General features: G+C 37.0%; 1 protein-coding gene across 1 annotated transcript; it reads right to left on the bottom strand.

Moving 5' to 3' along the window:
* Positions 1-15333: 15333 nt before the first annotated feature.
* Positions 15334-16009, bottom strand: LOC149998669 (peptidyl-prolyl cis-trans isomerase A). The gene has a single exon (XM_090290586.1). It carries the CDS (start codon positions 15969-15971, stop codon positions 15477-15479), a length of 495 nt encoding a protein of 164 aa, XP_090146712.1. The 5' UTR covers positions 15972-16009; the 3' UTR covers positions 15334-15476.
* Between the last annotated feature and the right edge of the window lie 4047 nt (positions 16010-20056).

Below are 20056 nucleotides of genomic sequence, written 5' to 3'. Positions count from 1 at the left end.
GTTTGGAATACCCTTCCTCTATCCCTTCCAGTTGGCTAGGCTAGCCTATAAGATACAACTGAAATATCATTTCCTTCAGGAAGACTCCTCCCCTCTAACCCAGGTAAGTTTTGCCTGCTCTGTGCCCCAATATTACCTTATTATACAATGTAGGAAATGCAATAGTGGAGCTCGCTGTGTTGTAGTCTGCTATTTGTACGTTGGTTTCCCCTAAGTGCCACAAAAGGGCAAGAGCTGCGTATTACAGTTCTTATACTGGGCCTGGTACATAGCACACATTTAATAAATATTTACTGCATAAAGAAAACAAATTTTAAAAATCATCCACCACCCATTTTAAGTGCTTGCAAATTTGATCAATTTTTCTGTCTTTAATCTCTCACGTCCTACCTACCAGTCTGTCTTTCTCTTTAGAGAAGCAGCTGTAATTGCTCTGAAGAAAATGATTTTGTATTTCAAAACCCCTGCATTACAGCCTGGCCCCACCACTGTTAGCTGTGCAATTCTGGGCAAGTCACTGAATCTCTTTGCGTTTGCTTCTTCATGCACAAAGTCTGAATAACTGGGTTTGTAACATGGGTTAAATAACAGGATATAAAAGAGCCTTACATAGTATCTGTCACATAGTGAGTTTTCATCACTTATTGATTACTCATTTTTTCTTAAATTTTGTTAAAATTTAAGTTAGAATATAGCTGGATGTAAAAAAGGACTTTTCGTGAAAAATTGGGATCTTTCACGCAATTAACTGGATTATTCCAATCATCTGGGGGACTCTGTAAAACGGCTTTTATTTTTGGCTCTAACTGTTATCACTAGCACCAGGATGAACCTGTTAACCAAAATAAAACAAAGTAAAACACCCCACCTCAAAGTCATTGCCAGTCATAAATAACTTGAAAGTTATTTAAATGAAGATATATTGCCTCTATAATGGGGTGCTGTCTATAAATCAGGAAGAAAAGCAAACAAATAAAAGACCCATTAATGTGAAATGCTGACAAATCTGTGTTTTCAAAGGCCCTGCAACGGGTATCTTGAGAAGCTCTAATAAAACCCACATTCATGGTGTCTTCCAAACGCCACCACAAACGGAACGTGCTCAAAGCTTTCCGACGGTAGTGAATTTAGAGGCGGCTGCTTGCACAGTAAAGAAAAGTTTTCTCCCTCAACAAAGGAAAGCCGTGGCTGGTTTTCAGTGAATGAACTATAGCCCTCCGGGAGCCGGAGAGCTCTTAACGTCGTTCTCCAATTCAACCTGGGAGGCTTCAGAAGGGACGGACACGTCAGTGTGATGCTGCCACCTAGAGCCAGAATTTTCCATCTGCTTCCAGAAAACAATGAAAAAGAGCAATTGTAGGCCCGTCCAGTGAGCATACGCTTTAAATAATCTCTTAGGTTGCTCAGTTGAGTGAGGACGTACTCATCAGGTCCAAAAGAATTTTTGGCTGAGGTTTCTTGATTAACAAGGAATCTATTTTAGTTTCACTTCACGAGAAAACGAGTTTTCTCCAATTTCCACGGCATGCATTTCTTTCAGACGGGATAATTACAGAAATATTTTTAAAAAAGAATTATGTTTGTATGCTCTAATAATTACGTAAAGTCACTTGAGAGTAAAGTTATAAAACTGTCAGACATAGGCAGGCCCAGGAGGTGCTTATTGCCAAGTATCCAAGTACGGCTCCCTGACTGCCGGGCTTGGGTTTTGCTTTTTCCCTCGTCTTTTGACAGCAAGCAGAAGGGAAAAAGATGACAGCAGAGGGCATCAGTCTTTTCCCTAGGGGACAATGCTGCCTCAGTAAGTAGCAATCAAGTAATATCCCAGAAATAACCAACCAGTTTTACAAAAATGAAAATCACGCCCACTCTTTCTAGTCTCTGCCTTGTTAACAAGTTTGGTCGTTTTCAGCTAAGTAACTCAATTCTGCTAATCGTCCCACATTATTTTCTGAATTTTTCTTATGGCTCATTATGAGTCCTCCTCTTTCCTCAAGCTAAGTTTGCTTCTCGTATATCTCAATGCTCACTTAAAAACAAAATAACAAAAATCAAGAATCTTTCTCAGATATACTAATATGTAGCTCATTTACACCCTTATAGTGTTTCAGTGTATTTTAGATTAAGAGTTCAACTAGTTTCCCAAATATGGACCAAGTTATCCTAAAAAATTTACAGGTAGTATCAAAAATATTGGTTTGTTGATGTCTTTCCAAGGAACAGATTACAGTTACTTGATGTTATACAACTGCTGTTGGTCATTATAAGCAGCCACAGAACTAGACTATTCTTTACTCTCGTTTGGTAGGTAAGAAAAATAAGACATGTAAAGATTAAATGATTTATTTAAGATCATTTCAAGTAATCTGTATAAACACTTAGAGAAGAGGATCTTATCATTAAGGCCTATACTGAGGTACTAGCAAGAATGTTAGGCCTCTGCTTTTTAACTTCAAATTTTTCATCTGTGAAGTAGGTATCAATTTATCACATTGAACAGTGAGAGAGTAACTTATGACAACCCACGTGATTCCTAAGAGACAGACAGGGGAAGAGCCATGATGCCATCTTAGAAAGTTTAAATTGGAGCGTTAAAGGGAAATGGTTTCATCTAAATTCACAGTGATAGTGTTTGGTTTTTATACCTTCCGTAGACAAATCACTAAAAAGTCATTCAGTGCAGGAGTAAGTTATTCAGCTGGTTTATAAAATAGTTTTAAAAAGGTTACTAGTAAGCTTATTGTAAAGGCTTAAGTAGAAAAATCCAGTCAGCTCTTCCACAATCTTATGACATACTTAGGATAAAACACAAACGTCTCAGTTATAATTATTTATCACTTTGACTTATACCTATACAGGCAGTTTTGGGTTTTTTTCCATAGCTTGAAGAGAAAAGACAACTATTATTCCTCTATCACCATCAGATGTTTTTTGTCTGGGCATGATATATAATCATCTGTTTGAATTCTAAATCAACAAAAGGAGACAAATTTTTAAATGACTAAATATTTAAAATAAGTTCAGAAACACATGAATTCTTCTAAGCCCCTTATTTGTCTTTCATTGTATTGCAAAACCATCAAACACACACATTTTTAATTTTTCTAAATTATGTAAACAAACAAGTAGGATTTGGTAGATGGTAGGTTTCAAATTAAATTGAAAATGTGCTCATAACACAGCCAATTATTTCATTAATTCTGAATAGTTTAAATTCTTACAATAGAACAAGGTCTCAAATGAAAAAATAATCTATACATAATACCAAATCCACTAAACAGAAGCAAGCAATTGGTATATTGTCTACACAGTTTCGTTTTGTTTTTGAAATACAATCTATGGTGGTGATTGTATAACTCTGTGAATATACTATAACCACTAAATTACTCTTTAAAGGGACTAATTTTATGATACGTGAATTATGTCTCAACAAAATTTATTTTTAAAAAAGTATAAGCAAATGTTCCATAAGTAAATCCTGCTAGGAAATAATATATGATTTTTTTTCCTTGTTAGCATCATATTTAAGCATATATATGAGTGAAATAAGTAAACTACGTGTTCACTGCAGCTCAGTTAAGGTGAGGCTGTTGTTTAGAGTAGGATATTTTCTGTGCTATAGTTACAAACTCCAACTTCTAATCTCAGAGATTTGTGTGAAAGCCCCACGGAAACCAGTGGCCATTATACTACAAAGCTTAAGGCATAATTTGGCACATTCTGCCATTTACTTATATTTTTAAAGGATTCTTTGTTATAACTTTCATCTGTGTTTGTTTAACTGACAAAAGGATCAAGCGAAAGTTATGCTTTCGTCATGATATTTCTTTAAAGTAAATCTGGATAGAAACATGAAAGCTAACCCAGTATAGCCATATAGATTTGGACTCACTGAAAGTTTTGGAAATAAATATTGGAGGCACTTTCCATTTGGACTTCGGAAGGAGGAGGAGTTGGAAGGGTCATTCTTTTCTGGAAAAAATGGTTTGGGTAGTATCAAAGAATCTTAGAGTCAGAAGCACTTAAGAGATACTCTGGTTAAATCCACTGTCTTCCTCGATGAAGAAATAGAGACCCAAGGAGGTTATGTAATTTGGGCAAGGTCACGCAGTACGCTAGTGAAAGAGTATAATAAAGAATGGGTCCCTTGATTCCCTAACTAAAGCTTTCATCCTTTCATTTCCTAGACTATTATCATCTGGGGAAAATAAAAATTTGTTAGGTGTTCTGAGTTTAAAAAAAAAAAAAGTGTATGTAGACTAAGTTCATGCATAGCAGGAGCTTATTTTTAAATTTGAGTCATTTTTCATTTATTTTCACTGTTTTTTCACACAATACTTTTGTGAGATATTTTGTAATTCATCTCAAAAGAAAGAAAGTTGTACATGGAGAATTTAGGGAGGGTTTAAGGAAAGGGTCAAAGAGCAATCACATTTTTTTCCCACATTCCACTGTGCTTCATGAAGTCCCAAGAGAGTTTCAAAAATCAGGCATTTGAATGAGCCATGTAAACCGAAGCAACCATTCTGGAAAACAAGTTCACAATTTCTATCAAAATCCTTTTAAAAGGTTTTAGATTCTAATCTAATAATTCTACACATGGGAACCAATTTTATAAATATAAATCAAGATCCAGAAATACAATGCCGCAGAGAGCTGTTCATTGCAGTATTACTTCTCAGGATGAGACACGATCAACGCCAATGAGGCAGTGGTTAAGAACATCACAATATACTCATTTGATGGTTAGCATTATAACTAATAAAAGGAAACTGAGAATAATTTAACATGAAAATAAAATATTAAAATGTGATATGCTAAGTTTAAATAGCAAAATGTACAATTTTATATACGGTCTATATTTTTTAAAATGTAAAAACCTGTTCATAGAAAAATGTATTGTTTGCCTTTGAGTTGGTTTTTCTTATATTAACCAATTTTAAAATAAAAATACGTATTGCTTTTATAGTTTAAAAAATCTTCAATAGATGTTATTATTAAATATAAACTGAATGAAGCAGTCAAAAACCAATTCAGAAAATATAATTAGAGTCTACCACTGGAATGAAGTATTTACAGGCTTTGGGCTCTGATGCCTTTTAACTACGTCACATTATCCAGTGTCATCATTTCTCATGTCATTGTCAAATGCTTTTCTTTACAGCATCACATACGATTACTATCAAACATAATATGCAGTTTGTTGAGATTCTAAAGAATACCATTCACTCCAGAGCTTATAAATACTTCATTCCTTTGATTTGCTTGATCAGACTGCACCAATTAAAACCAAAATGCACAGCTCTCCCAAACTTAGTTCAGGTGGAGAGGGTACAGTGGCTGCTTCCTGAGAGATTTCTGAACTCAAGTCAGTCTCTCTTTCACTGCACGTGGTAAAGTCATGTTTTCTCTTTGTCCTGTGACAACATCCAAACTCACACAAAAGCATGAGGGGCCATAATTCCTCATCTCACAAAATTCCAAATTAACCATAGATCTGGAAGGGTAACAAACACTTTAAAGGGAATAGCAGCCATCTACAAGGATAATAAGACATTCTTTTAAACAAGAAAAGAGCCTCTAATGAACTATTAAGTAAAAATGGCCTTCATTTAAAGAAGACAATTTGTCCAAGGGGACTTCAAAATTTGTGAGTCTCACCTTTAAAAAAACTCCCCCCTGTAGCTTACACTTTGGAATTATAAGGCCAGGTAGAAGAACCTTTTATTTCTGTCAGGGTGACTCATGTCCCAACACTTGAAATGAAGAATATCCTCTCCGGACTAGATCTCAATAAGACAACCATGAAGGCAAACTGACAGCCTCAGTTTCTGCTGTCGGAGATTTGCGCATCAATCAATGAGACTCCATATGGCATCTGTTTTCAGTGATCATGTCAGTTACCATCAACATCACATTAAATCCTTGCAGTAAAAATGGGTTCCTTTCCCCATATTCACGAGCAGATGATCTCTGATTTCATCCTCAGGCCTCTCAGGTTGGAAAAAAACAGCGCAACAGTGTCTCCTGCTGCCTGTTAGCATGGTGCCTTGAACCATGTGCACGGGAGGGACTCTTCCTAACGAAAAAGAATGAAGACTTAATCCTTGGCAGTACTTGACTTCATTCCAGTGGATACTTTCTCTACACTCAATTAAACTGTGTTTTGAACTGTGCATTGCTCATTTTGGAGTGTAAGAATACCATGATCTCTGGTATCAGAGCTCTTCTATCATTGAGCAATTTCTGACATTCATTTAATTTTGTACATGTTTATTTCCATACTTGCCCACTCAGCACTCCTACTCTCAAGTCACAGAAGTAATACACAATAGCCAGTTCAGTTTGGAGAACAGTTATATCAACAGAAGGATCCGAATGTTGGAGGCCCGAGAGAAAAAGACCGGTATCAGGGCATATCCTTTCAGTTTCGCAGGTTTGGCATAACATTCCTGGGAGATCATTCTGGATGAGTGCCATGAAAACCCACACAAATACAAGTTGGCTTTTTAGCATTATTTTAGATCCTTGACGGAGGAAAAATACATGTCTGGGAGCAATCACACTCAAGCATATATCTTCTTCTGATGCAATTTTGTGAATCCAAAGTGATAAAAAGAAGTTGTGACTTCTGACATTACTAAATAAATTCTGAGGTACTGTTTGAATCAATCAGGTTACTTCTTCCCCTAAAATAAATCCAGTATGTTTACACTGCTTACCATATGTTAAAAGAATGCATTTGGAAATCTCAGGAGTTAACTTATTTTTTTAAAAGGCGGTGGTGGCAAGGGGGAGAGCTCATGTAGAGAACTGCACAGTGTTGCCCCAACTCTTTTTTTTCCCCTTCAAATTTCCAGTCCTTTTCTAATTTTGAAGATTCGCTCCTGGGAAATGGTTAGTTTTTATTATTTCTTGCCTTGGGAAAATTTGACAAGCAGGGTTGCACCCATTTTAGATGCTAATGTAACTGTCTTTGACTATAAGGGTAGTAAGTTCCATGTGTGTTCAGAGTTAGCCGAGGAAGGGCAATTACCTTCCCTGGTCTCAAAGTAACTACCTAAGTAGTTAGGGTGTAAGACAAAATCATGCTGCTTTAACGCCTCCTGTTTCTAAGGAGCAAAATAGCCCTTTGCTCTAAGATCAACTACAGATCTGGTTTTCTACCTTTCTACTCCGATCTAGCGCACTTATTGTCTATTTTGGCACATAATCACATCCAACCTATTTTCCTTCCAAAACAGGGCTTACTTAAGGGTATCTTGAATGTGCTGTGGTCCCACCAGCCCTAAGTACACTTATTGAAACAATCTCTTCTTTCTTTGCCTTAGTGACAATGCTAGAAGACTTTGAGTGTCACAGAATCAATTCGTTAATATTAGTACAGCACTTAAGAAATAAAGTTCTAAATATTGTAGTAGGTAGGAACTTAATAAGATATAATAAACCAACCATTTCTAACTTGAAACTAAGTATGGACATGTTTTACTTCTGAATATTTTATTCTTCCTTCCTTTTATTGGCTTAAGCATAATACTGAACATTCTGATGACTCAATTTGAGTGGAAAAAAAAATATTTTAGTTTGAATAAGAATTACCATACTATTTAGCAGCATCATTTTCTCTCAGTATACAAAATGTTTTTTTCATTTTAACATGCCATTTTTTATGCCCCGAGTACAAAGACCATTAAAGGTAAACACCTAAGCTAATCTCTAGTTAGAAAAGCATTTGATCACTGGCTTTGCTTTACATTTGAACAAGGACACTCTTTAGGAAGACAGCCAACCCCTCCCAGGGTAGAAAGTGACTACTCATTCCTATTGTATACACAGTTAAACCTTCCATTATGTGTCCTACTAATAATTATATTTGCTTTTGCAATGTGTATGGTGTCCTGGTCTCTGAGCTCATACCTATTATAATCCTCTCGAAATAAATAACATTTGAGTTCCAATCTCCTGGCAGAGATCATTTCCCTCCATTTTTTTCAAGCACTCTAGGGTCCAAGCATATAATGAGAGCCTAAAATTATTTTAAAGCAAAAATAGAGTGAAATGACAATTAGAAGTCACTAAAAATTTATACAATGTTTAAGTGCATTCATCTATATATATATATACATATATATAGATAGATAGATAGATAGATAGATAGATATAGATATATATATAGAGATATATATTTGGCACGATGTGATGTTGAAACCATAAGTCACTCTTAGCTTAAGGTATATTGAAGACAGGTAAGCAAAAAATAAATAAAACAATAATTTCAAGTCAGTAATAGAAAAAATAAAGAAAATCATTAGAAATAAAGATTTTTAAAAAATAAAAATTATAAAGTCTCATTTATCCTGCTGAACATTAGGTTTAATGCTATCATTACTATAATATTATTCTTAAGAGAGAGTTTATTTTATTTTGTGTCCTCAATGCTTAACACAAAGCCTAGAACAATGAAGGCACTTAATAAATATTTGACAAATGAGTGAGAAAATGAATAGATAAGTGGATAAATGGCCAGTGTATTCTAAATACACACTGCAGTTTATACATAAGCCTGTCCCTTACCACTGATGTTGTTTACAGACGTTTCTGAAACAAAGATATAAGAGACAAACATAAAGAATCAGAAAAAGCGTCGTCCTGAGTAGTCAGAAAGCTTTAAGTAAATTCTTAGGTCAAAGTTGGGAAACTTTATTGCTAACAATTCTTCAACTTCTGCTCTAAATAATTTCTAATATTATTTCACAACTTCACTCAATTCTACATTATATGCAAATAATGTTTATATAGGTAAAGGATCATATTATTTTTCTGAAGTATATTTAATTTTCAAAGCCATAACCACAGAAGGAAAAGCACAGGGAAGCTGATCTTCTTGTTGAGAGGAAACAACATTTGGAGTTCTCATTGAGACCAGGGTCAAGAATACCCCCAGAAGTGTGTTTATTGAGGGCAATACAGAAAACCTTGGCATATGTTATCAATTTGGGAACAAGTACATGTATCTACTTTGGCATCAGGCAATTTGTTAGACCCAGAGGCAGGATTCTAAGTGATGTATTAACAAGGCAAAAATAAGAAAACCATTTAAAAAGTACATCATTAGATTCAGAATAAAAACACTACCCCAAATAGTTTATACATAAAACATGCCACCTTGTGGAATAAAAGATAAATGCTTTACTATGTTCTGCCAGTTGTGAATGATGTCATCACTGAGATTACATGAAGAGGAAACTTCTTAGCTCCAGATGGTCACCATTCTCTCTCTCTGGTAGCCCTAGTATTCATAAGTTAGTATAATTTTTGTTCAATTCAATTGTATAAAAACACATTGCCTCTCTCACTGATATGGGTGGATGAGCACATTATCTTATCTTATTACTCTCTTCGGTCTTTGCTAATGTGTTTTTCTATGTGATTTATTCTGTTAGTATAGTGATTATAAGCTTTGCCTAGATAACCAGAATAGACTTTTTAAAACCTCTTTTCTGTTAGTTTCTAAGGGGATCAGAGATCTAAAAAAAAAAAGAACGTTTATTAAACTCTCTTGTATTCAAGCAAAGATACTGCTTTACTTCCTACCTAGATGATGAGCGGTACCCATTAATTAATGTGGAAAGAAAAGAATATATAATTCCTGTTTGTTCACATTTATATACTATGTAACTATCTCAAACTTAACTATTTCCAAGATATCATGGAGTTGAGAAACCATGCGGTTTAATATCATTTTTGAAATTAGGAAATTGAGTTTAAGCAAATCACCCAAAGTTACACTATCAGTTAATGGCTGAGACCAAATCCCAGGCCTTTTATACTCGTTAGTGCACTTTCTACTACATGACACGTTATTGCCTGGAAGTAGAGTGAATTATAAATGGGCTTTCCAGACAGCAAAATTCATTTGGTTTAGCAACCATGGAATTTATTCAAAAGCTATCAATCTTTTGCCATTTTTTGTATTTCATGTCTTAAATGTAATGCTAAAGTTTCACTGTGGTTAAAATAAAGCTATTTTGTTCATTTCCTAATTGCAGTTTTTATTTTTATTTATTTTTTATTTTATTGATGTTCTATTACCATTGTCCCAATTTCCCCCCGTTGCTCTCCACTGCCCCGCCCATTTATTTTGAGACTTGCTTTGTTGTATGTTCATTTTAAAAACCAAGAAGATGGAAACGCTTCTGATTTTTTTCATTAGTTATAAAAGCAACGTATTTGCTTTAAGACAAGAAAACATTGCAGGTATTTACTCTATTGCACAGACGGATTCTGCCAGATGCTGAGCTGACCCACATTACATAAGTTTGATGACAGCTATCTTGCAATTTCTAATTGAAGGAGCTTTAAGTAATTGTGCTAAAGACATGTTCAGTGTGTGTAGCAATGAGGAAGCCCAGACACTGGTGAGGAATCTTTCACTGGAGCTGTTAATAGAATCCAAATTCCAGTTTGTAGAGCAGCCATCTGCAACCCACTTGTGATATGCCTTATGAAGAGGAACAGATGAATTTGATAAAAATGATTTATTTACGAAAGCAAAAACCTGCTATTTAAAATTCACGCTAGCTGATTTAAAAAATACGTCTTTGATTTTGGACTATTACTTGGAAATAAGAATGAGGAACCTAAGTAAAAATTCTTCGGCATCCTAAAATATGCAACACCGAGCATATATAACTTCCTTCTTTTGAAAATATTATTTTTAAATATGGAATTAGAATATCATTTGTATCCTTTCCTTTGTTTTAAAAAATGGGTGGGAAATTCAGAAAAGATGTTTCTTGTATGATTTACATCTGGTAAACAAAATGTTCTAAGTTCCCAGTTGACTCTTACAATAAAATATGAATCAAGTACACTAGGTTTCTTTGAAAGAAAATGTACATATTTGTCAGCTAGGGGAAAGAAGGATCACATTAAATAATAAATCTTATTAAACTTGATTTGGGTAACCTATGTCATCATTTTCTCCTCCTCCTTCTTCACTTCGTTCTTCTTATTCTGGTAGCTGTTGACACTTCAAAGCATTAATTTTCTAACTATAAATTTTGACCAGTTTACATGACACCATAAAAGTCCTAGAGGAAAACACAGGCAGGAAATTTTCAGATATCCCACGTAACAATATTTTCACTGATACATCGCCTAAGGCAAGAGAAATAAAGGAAAAAATAAACAAATAGGACTACAGTATTCCCTCACTTATCGCAGGTATTAGGTTCTAGAACCACCACCACCCCACCACCCCCCGTGACAGGTGAAAATCCGCGAAGTAGGAACCTTACACTTATTTTAGTATTTATATATATTTTAAGGCTTTATAAATCCTTCCCACACACTATAAAGCTTTCCCAGTCCCTTATTAACCTTTCCCACTCCCTTATTAACCTTTTTCACACTTTTATAAAACTACTTATGTTCTTAAACATATTCTACACTCTTAAACCTACATAACTTTAATAACATACGTATACAGTATGTACGGCAAAATCCCATGATATAGCGAAAAATCCACAATAAATAATTAAATATAATATTTTAAAAAATCCCACGATACAGTGAGGCTACAATAAGTGAACCGCGATATAGAGAGGGACTGCTGTACATCAAACTAAAGAGTTTCTGTTCAGCAAAGGAAAACATCAACAAGATGGAAAGGGAACCAACCATATGGGAAAACATTTGCCAATGACACCTCAGACATGGAACTGATCTCCAAAATGTATAAAGAACTTACACGTCTCAACACCAAGAAGATAGGCAGCCCAATTAAAAAATGGGCAAAGGGCCTGAACAAACACTTCTCCAAAAAGGACATACAGAGGGTCCACAGGCACATGAAAGAATGCTCAACATCACTAGCCATCAGAGAGATGCAAATAAAGACCACAATGAGATACCACCTCACACCAGTCAGAACGGCCATCGTCAACAAGTCAACAAACAAGTGCTGGTGAGGATGTGGAGAAAAGGGAACCCTAGTGCACTGTTGGTGGGAATGCAGACTGGTGCAGCCACTGTGGAAAACAGTATGGAGTTTCCTCAAAAAGCTAAAAATGTATCTGCCTTTTGAACCAGCGATTCTACTGCTAGGATTATACCCGAAGAATCCTGAAACCCCAATTGAAAAGAACTATGCACCCCTATGTTCATATCAGCGCTGTTTACAATAGCCAAGTGCTGGAAACAGCCTAAGTGCCCAGCTGTAGATGAGTGGATCAAAAAACTGTGGTACATTTACACAATGGAATACTATGTAGCAGAGAGAAAGAAGGAACTCCTGCCATTTGCAACAACAAGGATGGAACTAGAGAGAATTATGCTTAGCGAAATAAGCCAGGCAAAGAAAGACAAATACCATATCACCTGATACAGGAGACTAATGAACAACACAAACAAATGAGCAAAACTGAACAAGGAACAGAGTAACAGTTATCAGGGGGGAGGGGAGGAGAGGAGGGGTAAGTAGGGGAAGGGTTTAGTAAAGGAACCAGTATAAATAACCCATGGACATGTACGAGGTGGGGACTGACTGTGGGAGAAGGGGTGGGCTGGGTGAGAGGGGAGCAATGAGGGAAAAAGTGGGACAACTGCAATGGAAAAACAATAAAGATAAAATTTAAAAAGAAAAAGAGAACACTAAATCTTTGTATGAAGGTTGAACATTTCCCTATGGAAGAGAGGTCATTTTGCTGACAGTGACAGGGTAGGGAGGTAACTGGTACTTTGAGGCTAGAGGACAAGGTCTGAAATAATATTGATGAGGGTTGTAGGGCAAGTACTGGGGGTGTAGTGGGGGGCAGGGCATGTTGGGAAGGTAGTGTGCCAGGCAGGGCTGAGGGCCAGGTGATGTTCTCCAGTGGTTGCCAGTTCCTGGGGCACAGGCACTGAGAAAGTGGGGACATGGAATTATCCAGGGCTGTGGATGCTAGACAGTGTGAGAAAGAACAAAGGAGCATGGGAATTTAGGAGATTAGCAAGACTGAACAATGTGATGGAACATGACATCTACACTCAATGAAAGACAATTAAGTGTGTATAGGAGACAATGGATTAAAAAAAAATTTTTTTTTTTGACCAGTTTATTGGGTTCTGACCAGAACTTTAAAAAATGATGTAAATAGCCTCAAAGGTGCATTACGTATACTGGGGATAATCACTTTCAGTCTTAAGATAAAACGTATTTCCTACTGTGAGTCATGGTTTAAAAAATTTCAAAGGCACTAATTTAGAGTAAAACATTGCTAGTTTTCGTCAACATTTTGTGCATCATTTTTTTGTTTGTTTATTTGTTTCCTTCTTGGTAACCCTTGACTCATTTATCATTAATTATCATATCCTGGAGTTTACTTTCCACACTTAAAACTTGGCAGAAGGAAGAAATACATGTACTCATAGATAACACATATAGCAGGTCCTCAAATAACATCATTTCATCCAATGTCATTTCATTATAACATTGATGAAATGTCGTAGGAAGTAAACTCGCTTATATTAGCCTATGGTAAAACTGGTTTATTATATGCCAATTTGCTTAAAGTCGCAGCACCTATCAACGGTGTTCAGTGAGGACTTCCTGTACTAACATATGTATTAGTATTCTAATGTATACTAATAATGTATAAAGGAACCCATAGCTAAACCTCCCTAGAAATCAACTTATTTTTAATAAATATCTAACTTGGAGTCAGGATAGCTAAATATTATCGCTATAATTGTCCTAAGACCTTGTACGAGTACTTTGTAGTTCCCTTCTATACTTGGTGAGAATAATCCCTGCTGGCGAGTCCCTTTCCAGAACCCTTGGAAAATTAGTAGTGGCAGCTGCTCTGAGCAAGCTGTAATATAAATACATGGATGGGGAGACATGCTAGAGCAGCAATTTTAAGACCCCTATTAATTCTTTGTATTGCATATTTTCTTTCTGTTTGTTCCTTATATCCTTAAAATATTTTTCTTAGGTAAGAGTTTTCTTCAAGTGTTTAAGCTTCGCATTACAATCTATGAGGTCTTTTTCTTTTTTTCTTTTGAGAATGTATAGCATAACTTAGAGGGCTCAATATGATTTTAAGGCTCAGAAAAGAGCACTAAGAGATGTTTATAATGAATAATTAAATCATGATGAAGAATGAAGGACAGGTGAAAAGTTAAAATTTATGAGGAGCTAGAAACAGATTCTACCCTCTTTAAAATAAACACTGTGAAACCAATCAGGAATATAGACTAGAGGAAAAACACAAAGAGGTGTGGATCAAGTATGCTGGTTTGTAAATAGGTTAAAAAACTGACTTCTAGTTTGGTATATATTTTAATGTATTGCTGATTTTATGACAGAAAGCTTCGTAGTTTTGTTCTAATTTGCTTTAGTTGGATGTTTCCCCATCATTGGGTACAAAGGCTCTTGCATCATAGTATAATGTGTCTACCTACCTACCGAAGACAAGGCAGGCTTTCCTTGAAGGGCCTCATCAAGGGCATCTAGTTTAAAGTGGTAATTAAATTTGGTTCCATTTACATAATGGCATATTCAACGTGGAGATATGACCAAAAAAATGTTATGATGGTCAATTCATTCCCTGGGAGACTGACAGAGCCTGGCAGCATGGTTCTCACCCAAATTGGAACCTGTGCTTTGAGAGAAGGTATAGGTATCAGATTCAGTAACTGGAAATATTTCATCAACACTCTCTTCTCCCACTCTTTTGCCCATATAAGACTATCAAATGGCAAGAAAAATTCCCCATGAGGAAGGATTGGTGCACCGCCATTCTCTCAGAGGCAAAGATCATGAAATGTTTGTTTCCATAGAGTGGGTTATCAAAAAAGGACCTGAGCCTCAGTAACAACTTTTTAGGCTATGAGGTTAGAAGTCAGCCATAGATCTTCAAGGACAGTTGAGAACACAGCAAGAAGATGCTCCATGTTACAGTAAAAAGTCGAAAAAAAGATACTTGACAGAAAATTCCTGGTGCTCATTTTGAAGGAAGTAAAGCTGCCTGAACACCGTGACACTGGTGAGAAGGTGGGCCACAAGCAGAATTAGTGATAGAGAAGAGATTTTAAATGGGCATCTTTGTATAGGATGAAGGTCGGGTTTTAGTTCATTATGTGCTCAAGTAAAGTGGAAAGAACTTGGCATTTGGAATGATGTAGACCAGGCGTCCTCAGTCTAGCTCTTCCAACTGCTAGATGCATGATAATGGGAAAATGAATAAATCTCTCTTAGATTTGGTTTCTTTTTTTTTTTTTTTTTTTGTTGATTAGTTTTTATTTCATAATCATAAACTTAACTCTGCAATCCAGCTAGACTTGGAAGGGGTAAGGAAAATATGAAACCCAATGAACTGCGGCGAGAGCACGAAGATTACAGAACATTTCCAAGCAGAGAGGGGTGAAGGGGTGCTCTCCTGAGCTACAGAAGGAATGGTCTGGTGGTTAAAATAAAACCCACATCAAATGTATTAGAGTTGTCCACAGTCAGTAATGGTAATCTTCTTGCTGGTCTTGCCATTCCTGGACCCATAGCGCTCCATGGCTGTCACAACACCCATGCCATCTTTCACCTGGCCGAAGACCACATGCTTGCCATCCAGCCACTCGGTCTTGGCCGTGCAGATGAAGAACTGGGAACCGTTTGTGTTGGGTCCAGCATTTGCCATGGACAAGATGCCAGGACCTGTGTGCTTCAGGATGAAATTCTCATCATCGAATTTCTCCCCGTAGATGGACTTGCCGCCTGTGCCATTGTGGCGTGTGAAGTCCCCACCCTGGCACATAAATCCCGGAATAATTCTGTGAAAGCAGGAACCTTTATAACCAAATCCTTTCTCCCCGGTGCTCAGAACACGAAAGTTTTCTGCCGTCTTTGGGACTTTGTCTGCAAACAGCTCGAAGGAGACGCGGCCCAAGGGCTCGCCGTCGGCAGCGATGTCGAAGAACACGGTGGGGTTGACCATGGCTGGATGCGGGAATATCCGGGGCGGCGGCGGCGGCGTCTGCAAGGCCTGGTTTCTGAAATGAAAAAAATAATACTTGCATATTAGGTACTTAGCTTAGCATAATTTCTGGCACATAGTGCAAGATCTAAATGAGATCTATTGCTGTTAACAGGGAAGGTAGATTTATTTCTCTAATCTGTTCTTGACCATGATTTCTCCTGTGACAATAATGCATATTTTTGAGATGTCTGATGAGCGCCTGAAGGTACCATCTGTGGCTGGACTCACTCATTAACTTCATTAAACTGAGCCAACCTAATCTCACAGTAGTTGGGACCCTTGAGAGCTATCTTAGTTGGCAAAGGATTATTCTGTGTTTAATAGTATTTTTGCTTGGGGGTGGTATTTAAAGTAGGTGTGCCAAAGGCACTTTATTTTCTGGTGATGTGTGGCCAAATTATGGTGATAATTAATATGTAAGTGCTTTGCACATTATTAAGTGTTCAAAATAATGATGTTGATAACATTTACTAAACATTTCTGGGGTCTTCGTACTATATCATGGTCTCCCTGAAGCTTCGAGCAAGGCTCATACATATGTAGAGATTGTATCTAAAGGAAACAAGAATTATTAAGCAAAACAAAACCAAGCAGAACATTTCTGACTGTATACTTCTAAATGAGCAGTGCCCCCTGCAATGGAGTCCCCTTGGGAAGCTATACAAACATTCTAACAGTCCTGCCATTGCCCAAAATCACCTTTTGAACTTCTCTTCTGAAACTGGCTTTTGACCCAGTTTATGAGATATACAAAAAAGTCAGAGTCTCTAATTTATAAACACACATATTTTTTCACCTCTGATAGTATTACCCAGCTTGATTTTCCAGCTTGGCTCTGAGTGCTTTTGCTGCTTCCAAAATAAAATCTAACCTCAAGGGGTGAATGTTTGTCATTATCTAGGGCATTTAGGAGAATATGGCAAATGTTTTGAAGGCAATCTCAAAAAGAATAGCATTTCTCACGGCAATGAACTTGCTGAGGACAATTCTCCTCTGAACAGAAAGTTATAGTGTATTTTTAAAAAGAAGATTGTTTCATTTGACAAACTGTTACTGAATGCTATCGCTGATTTGTTCACTCATTCAACAAGTATTTATTGAATACCTGCTACTCAATGATAGGCATCGGGCTGTGGATCCAGCAGTGAATAGGACAGATATGGCCACTTACTCCTATAGAAACTTCATCTAGTCAAGAAGGTAAATATTGAACAAGTAATTTCAGTAATGGGAAGTGTAATGGGAGCATATTTCAGAGAGATCAAAGGTAGTCTAGGGATCAAGGTTAACTCTCCCGAGGAAATGACTTCAAAGCTGAAATGTAAAAGATGAGTAGGAGTGTTCCAGGTAGAACCAACAGCATATAAAAGTTTGAGGGCAAGAAAGAATGGTGTTGCAAGAACAAAGAAATTCAGTATGGCTAGACATTTGTGGGCAATAGCAAGAGAAGGTTGGCAGAGGCCAGACCATGCAAGTCCTAATAAGCCATATGAAGGAGTTCAGACTAATTCAGTTGTAGAATGGATGGATATGCAACTCTGGCTGCTGAAGGAATTAGTGAGAAGAGAAACTCGAAGTAGGGAGATCAGTTAGTAGATTATTATTAAAATTAGGAGAGAATAATGGTAGTGTAAATGGAGAGAAGTACATGGATTTGAGAAATGCTCAGGGGAAAGCAACATAACTTGAAGGTTTATAGAATGTCACAGATAAGGACAGGGAAGAGTTAAGGATGATTATCAGGTTGCTGCTCTTGAAATTAGGGTATGATGGTGTCACTCACTGAGCTGGGGACAATGGAGTGGTGCTCATCATTCAGCAGGGTAGGGGTGATCACTTCACTTTTGGATGTGTTATGTTTGAGGTGTCAGCTGTGTATCCAAGTACAGGTGTTAAGTAGGCAGCTGGACATGCAAGTGTGTGTCTCAGAACAAAGACTGAACTTGGAATTATAGGTTTGTGAGTCATCAGCAACAGGAATAAATAAGATAATCTAAGACCAGTGTATGGAGTAAAAACCCTGTACAGTAGAAACCTTCTTATGTAATGTGTTGTGAGTGGGAACTCCTAAAACTCAATAACAAAAGCCCAAGCAACCCAATTCAAAAATTGGCAAAGGCTCGAATAGATATTTTCCCAAAGAAGATAAACAAATGCCATTTAAGCACATGAAAAGATGCTCAATATCATTAATCATTGGAGAAATGCAAATCAAAACTACAATGAGATGTCACCTTACATCCATTTAAGATGGCCACCTTCAAAAAAGAAAGAAAGAAAGAAAGAAAATAACAAGTGTTGAGGAAAATGTAGAGAAATTAGAACCCTTGTACACTAGTGGTGAAAATGTAATATTGTACAGCCACTGTGGAAAAACAGTTTGACAGTTTCTCAACAAAATTAAAAATAAAATTACCACATGATCCAGAAATTCCTTAAAAAATTAAAAGCAGTGTCTCAAAGAGACATTTGTACACACATATTCATGGCAGCATTATTCACAATAACTAAAACATGGGAGCAACCCAAATGTCCTTTGACAGATAAATAAGTATATGTGGTATGTATATATACACACACACACACACAATGGAATATTATTCAGACTTAAAAAGAAAATTCGGACGCATGCTACAACATAGATAAACCTTGAGGATATTATGCTAAGTGAAACAGGCCAGTCACAAAATGACACGGCATGATTAGACTTAGATTATACAAACTTATAGAGCTAGAAAGTAGAATGGTGGTCACCAGTGGCTGAGGAGAAGGAGAAAATGGTAAATTATTATTCAATGAGTATCAAGTTTCTGCTTTTTAAGATGAGAAGAGTTTTGGAAATGAACTGTAGTGATGGTGGCACAAAATTACGAATGTGTTTAATACCACTACAGTATACACTAAAAAATGGTTAAGATCGCAAATTTTATGTTATGTGTATTTTACCACAATAAAAAAAAAATAAAAGATGACTTTCAGCCAAGATGGAGGCATAGATAGACACACTTCACCTCCTCATGTAACCATAAGAAGAATTACAACTAGATCTCAAAACAAATAACACCCAGAACCATCAGAAAATTGAGCCGTATGGAAGTCTGACAACCAAGGATTTAAAGCCACGTTCATCCAGACGAGTAGGAAGGGGCCGATGGGTAGGAAGAGTCACAGAGATGGGGCAGAGAGGCGTGTGGTGCAGAGGCAGCGGCAGAACAGGTGGTCCCACATACACGTGTGGTGGATTCAAGTGGGAAGAAATACCTTGATAGTGAGTGATTCCAGCCCAGGCCAGACTGCATAGCCCAGGGTTCCAGCACTGGGAAAATAAATTCCCATTACCTCTGGCTGTAAAAACCAGTGGGGGTTGGGGTGGTGGAAGAAGCTGCTGGATTTTTGCTGCTTAAAGGTCCTGCATGGACTTATAACATACACAACCACCCACTCTGGGTTTCACCATCAGGGCAGCAGCTGGAAGGGCACAAGTTATACAAGGAAAGTGCGTGAAGTGACTGGAAATGGGGCAAGTGCTGGGAAAACCTCCAGAAGCCAGGCAGCAGCATTGTCCGCTCCCCATCCCGCCCCCCACCTGCCAGAGCCACAAAGCGATGAAGCAGCTCCCCCTGCCCTGGTAAATACCTAAGGTTCCACCCCATACAACTTAACAAGTGCACTAAGACAGGGAGTCAAAGCAGCTCTACCTAATACATAGAAACAAACACAGGGAGGCTGCCAAAATGAGGTGACAAAGAAATATGGCTTGAATGAAAGAACAGAACAAAACCCCAGAAAAAGAACTAAAGGAAACTAAGATAGCCAACCTATCATATGAAGAGTTCAAAACACTGTTGATCAGGATGCTCAGAGAACTCATTGAGTATGGCAACAACATAAGGGATGAAATGAAAGCTACACTAAGTGAAATAAAGAAAAATCCACAGGAAACAAACAGGGAAGGGAAGGAAGCCAGGATTCAAATAAATGATTTGGAGCATAAGGAAGAAATAAACATTCAACCAAAACAGAAAGAAGAAACAAGAATTCCT

Source organism: Furipterus horrens, unplaced genomic scaffold (assembly GCF_987537825.1).
Source record: "Furipterus horrens unplaced genomic scaffold, mFurHor1.1.pri manual_scaffold_11, whole genome shotgun sequence".
Taxonomy (NCBI): domain Eukaryota; kingdom Metazoa; phylum Chordata; class Mammalia; order Chiroptera; family Furipteridae; genus Furipterus; species Furipterus horrens.
The sequence above is the reverse complement of the archived record's forward strand: the minus strand, read 5'-3'. Positions and strand labels throughout refer to the sequence as shown.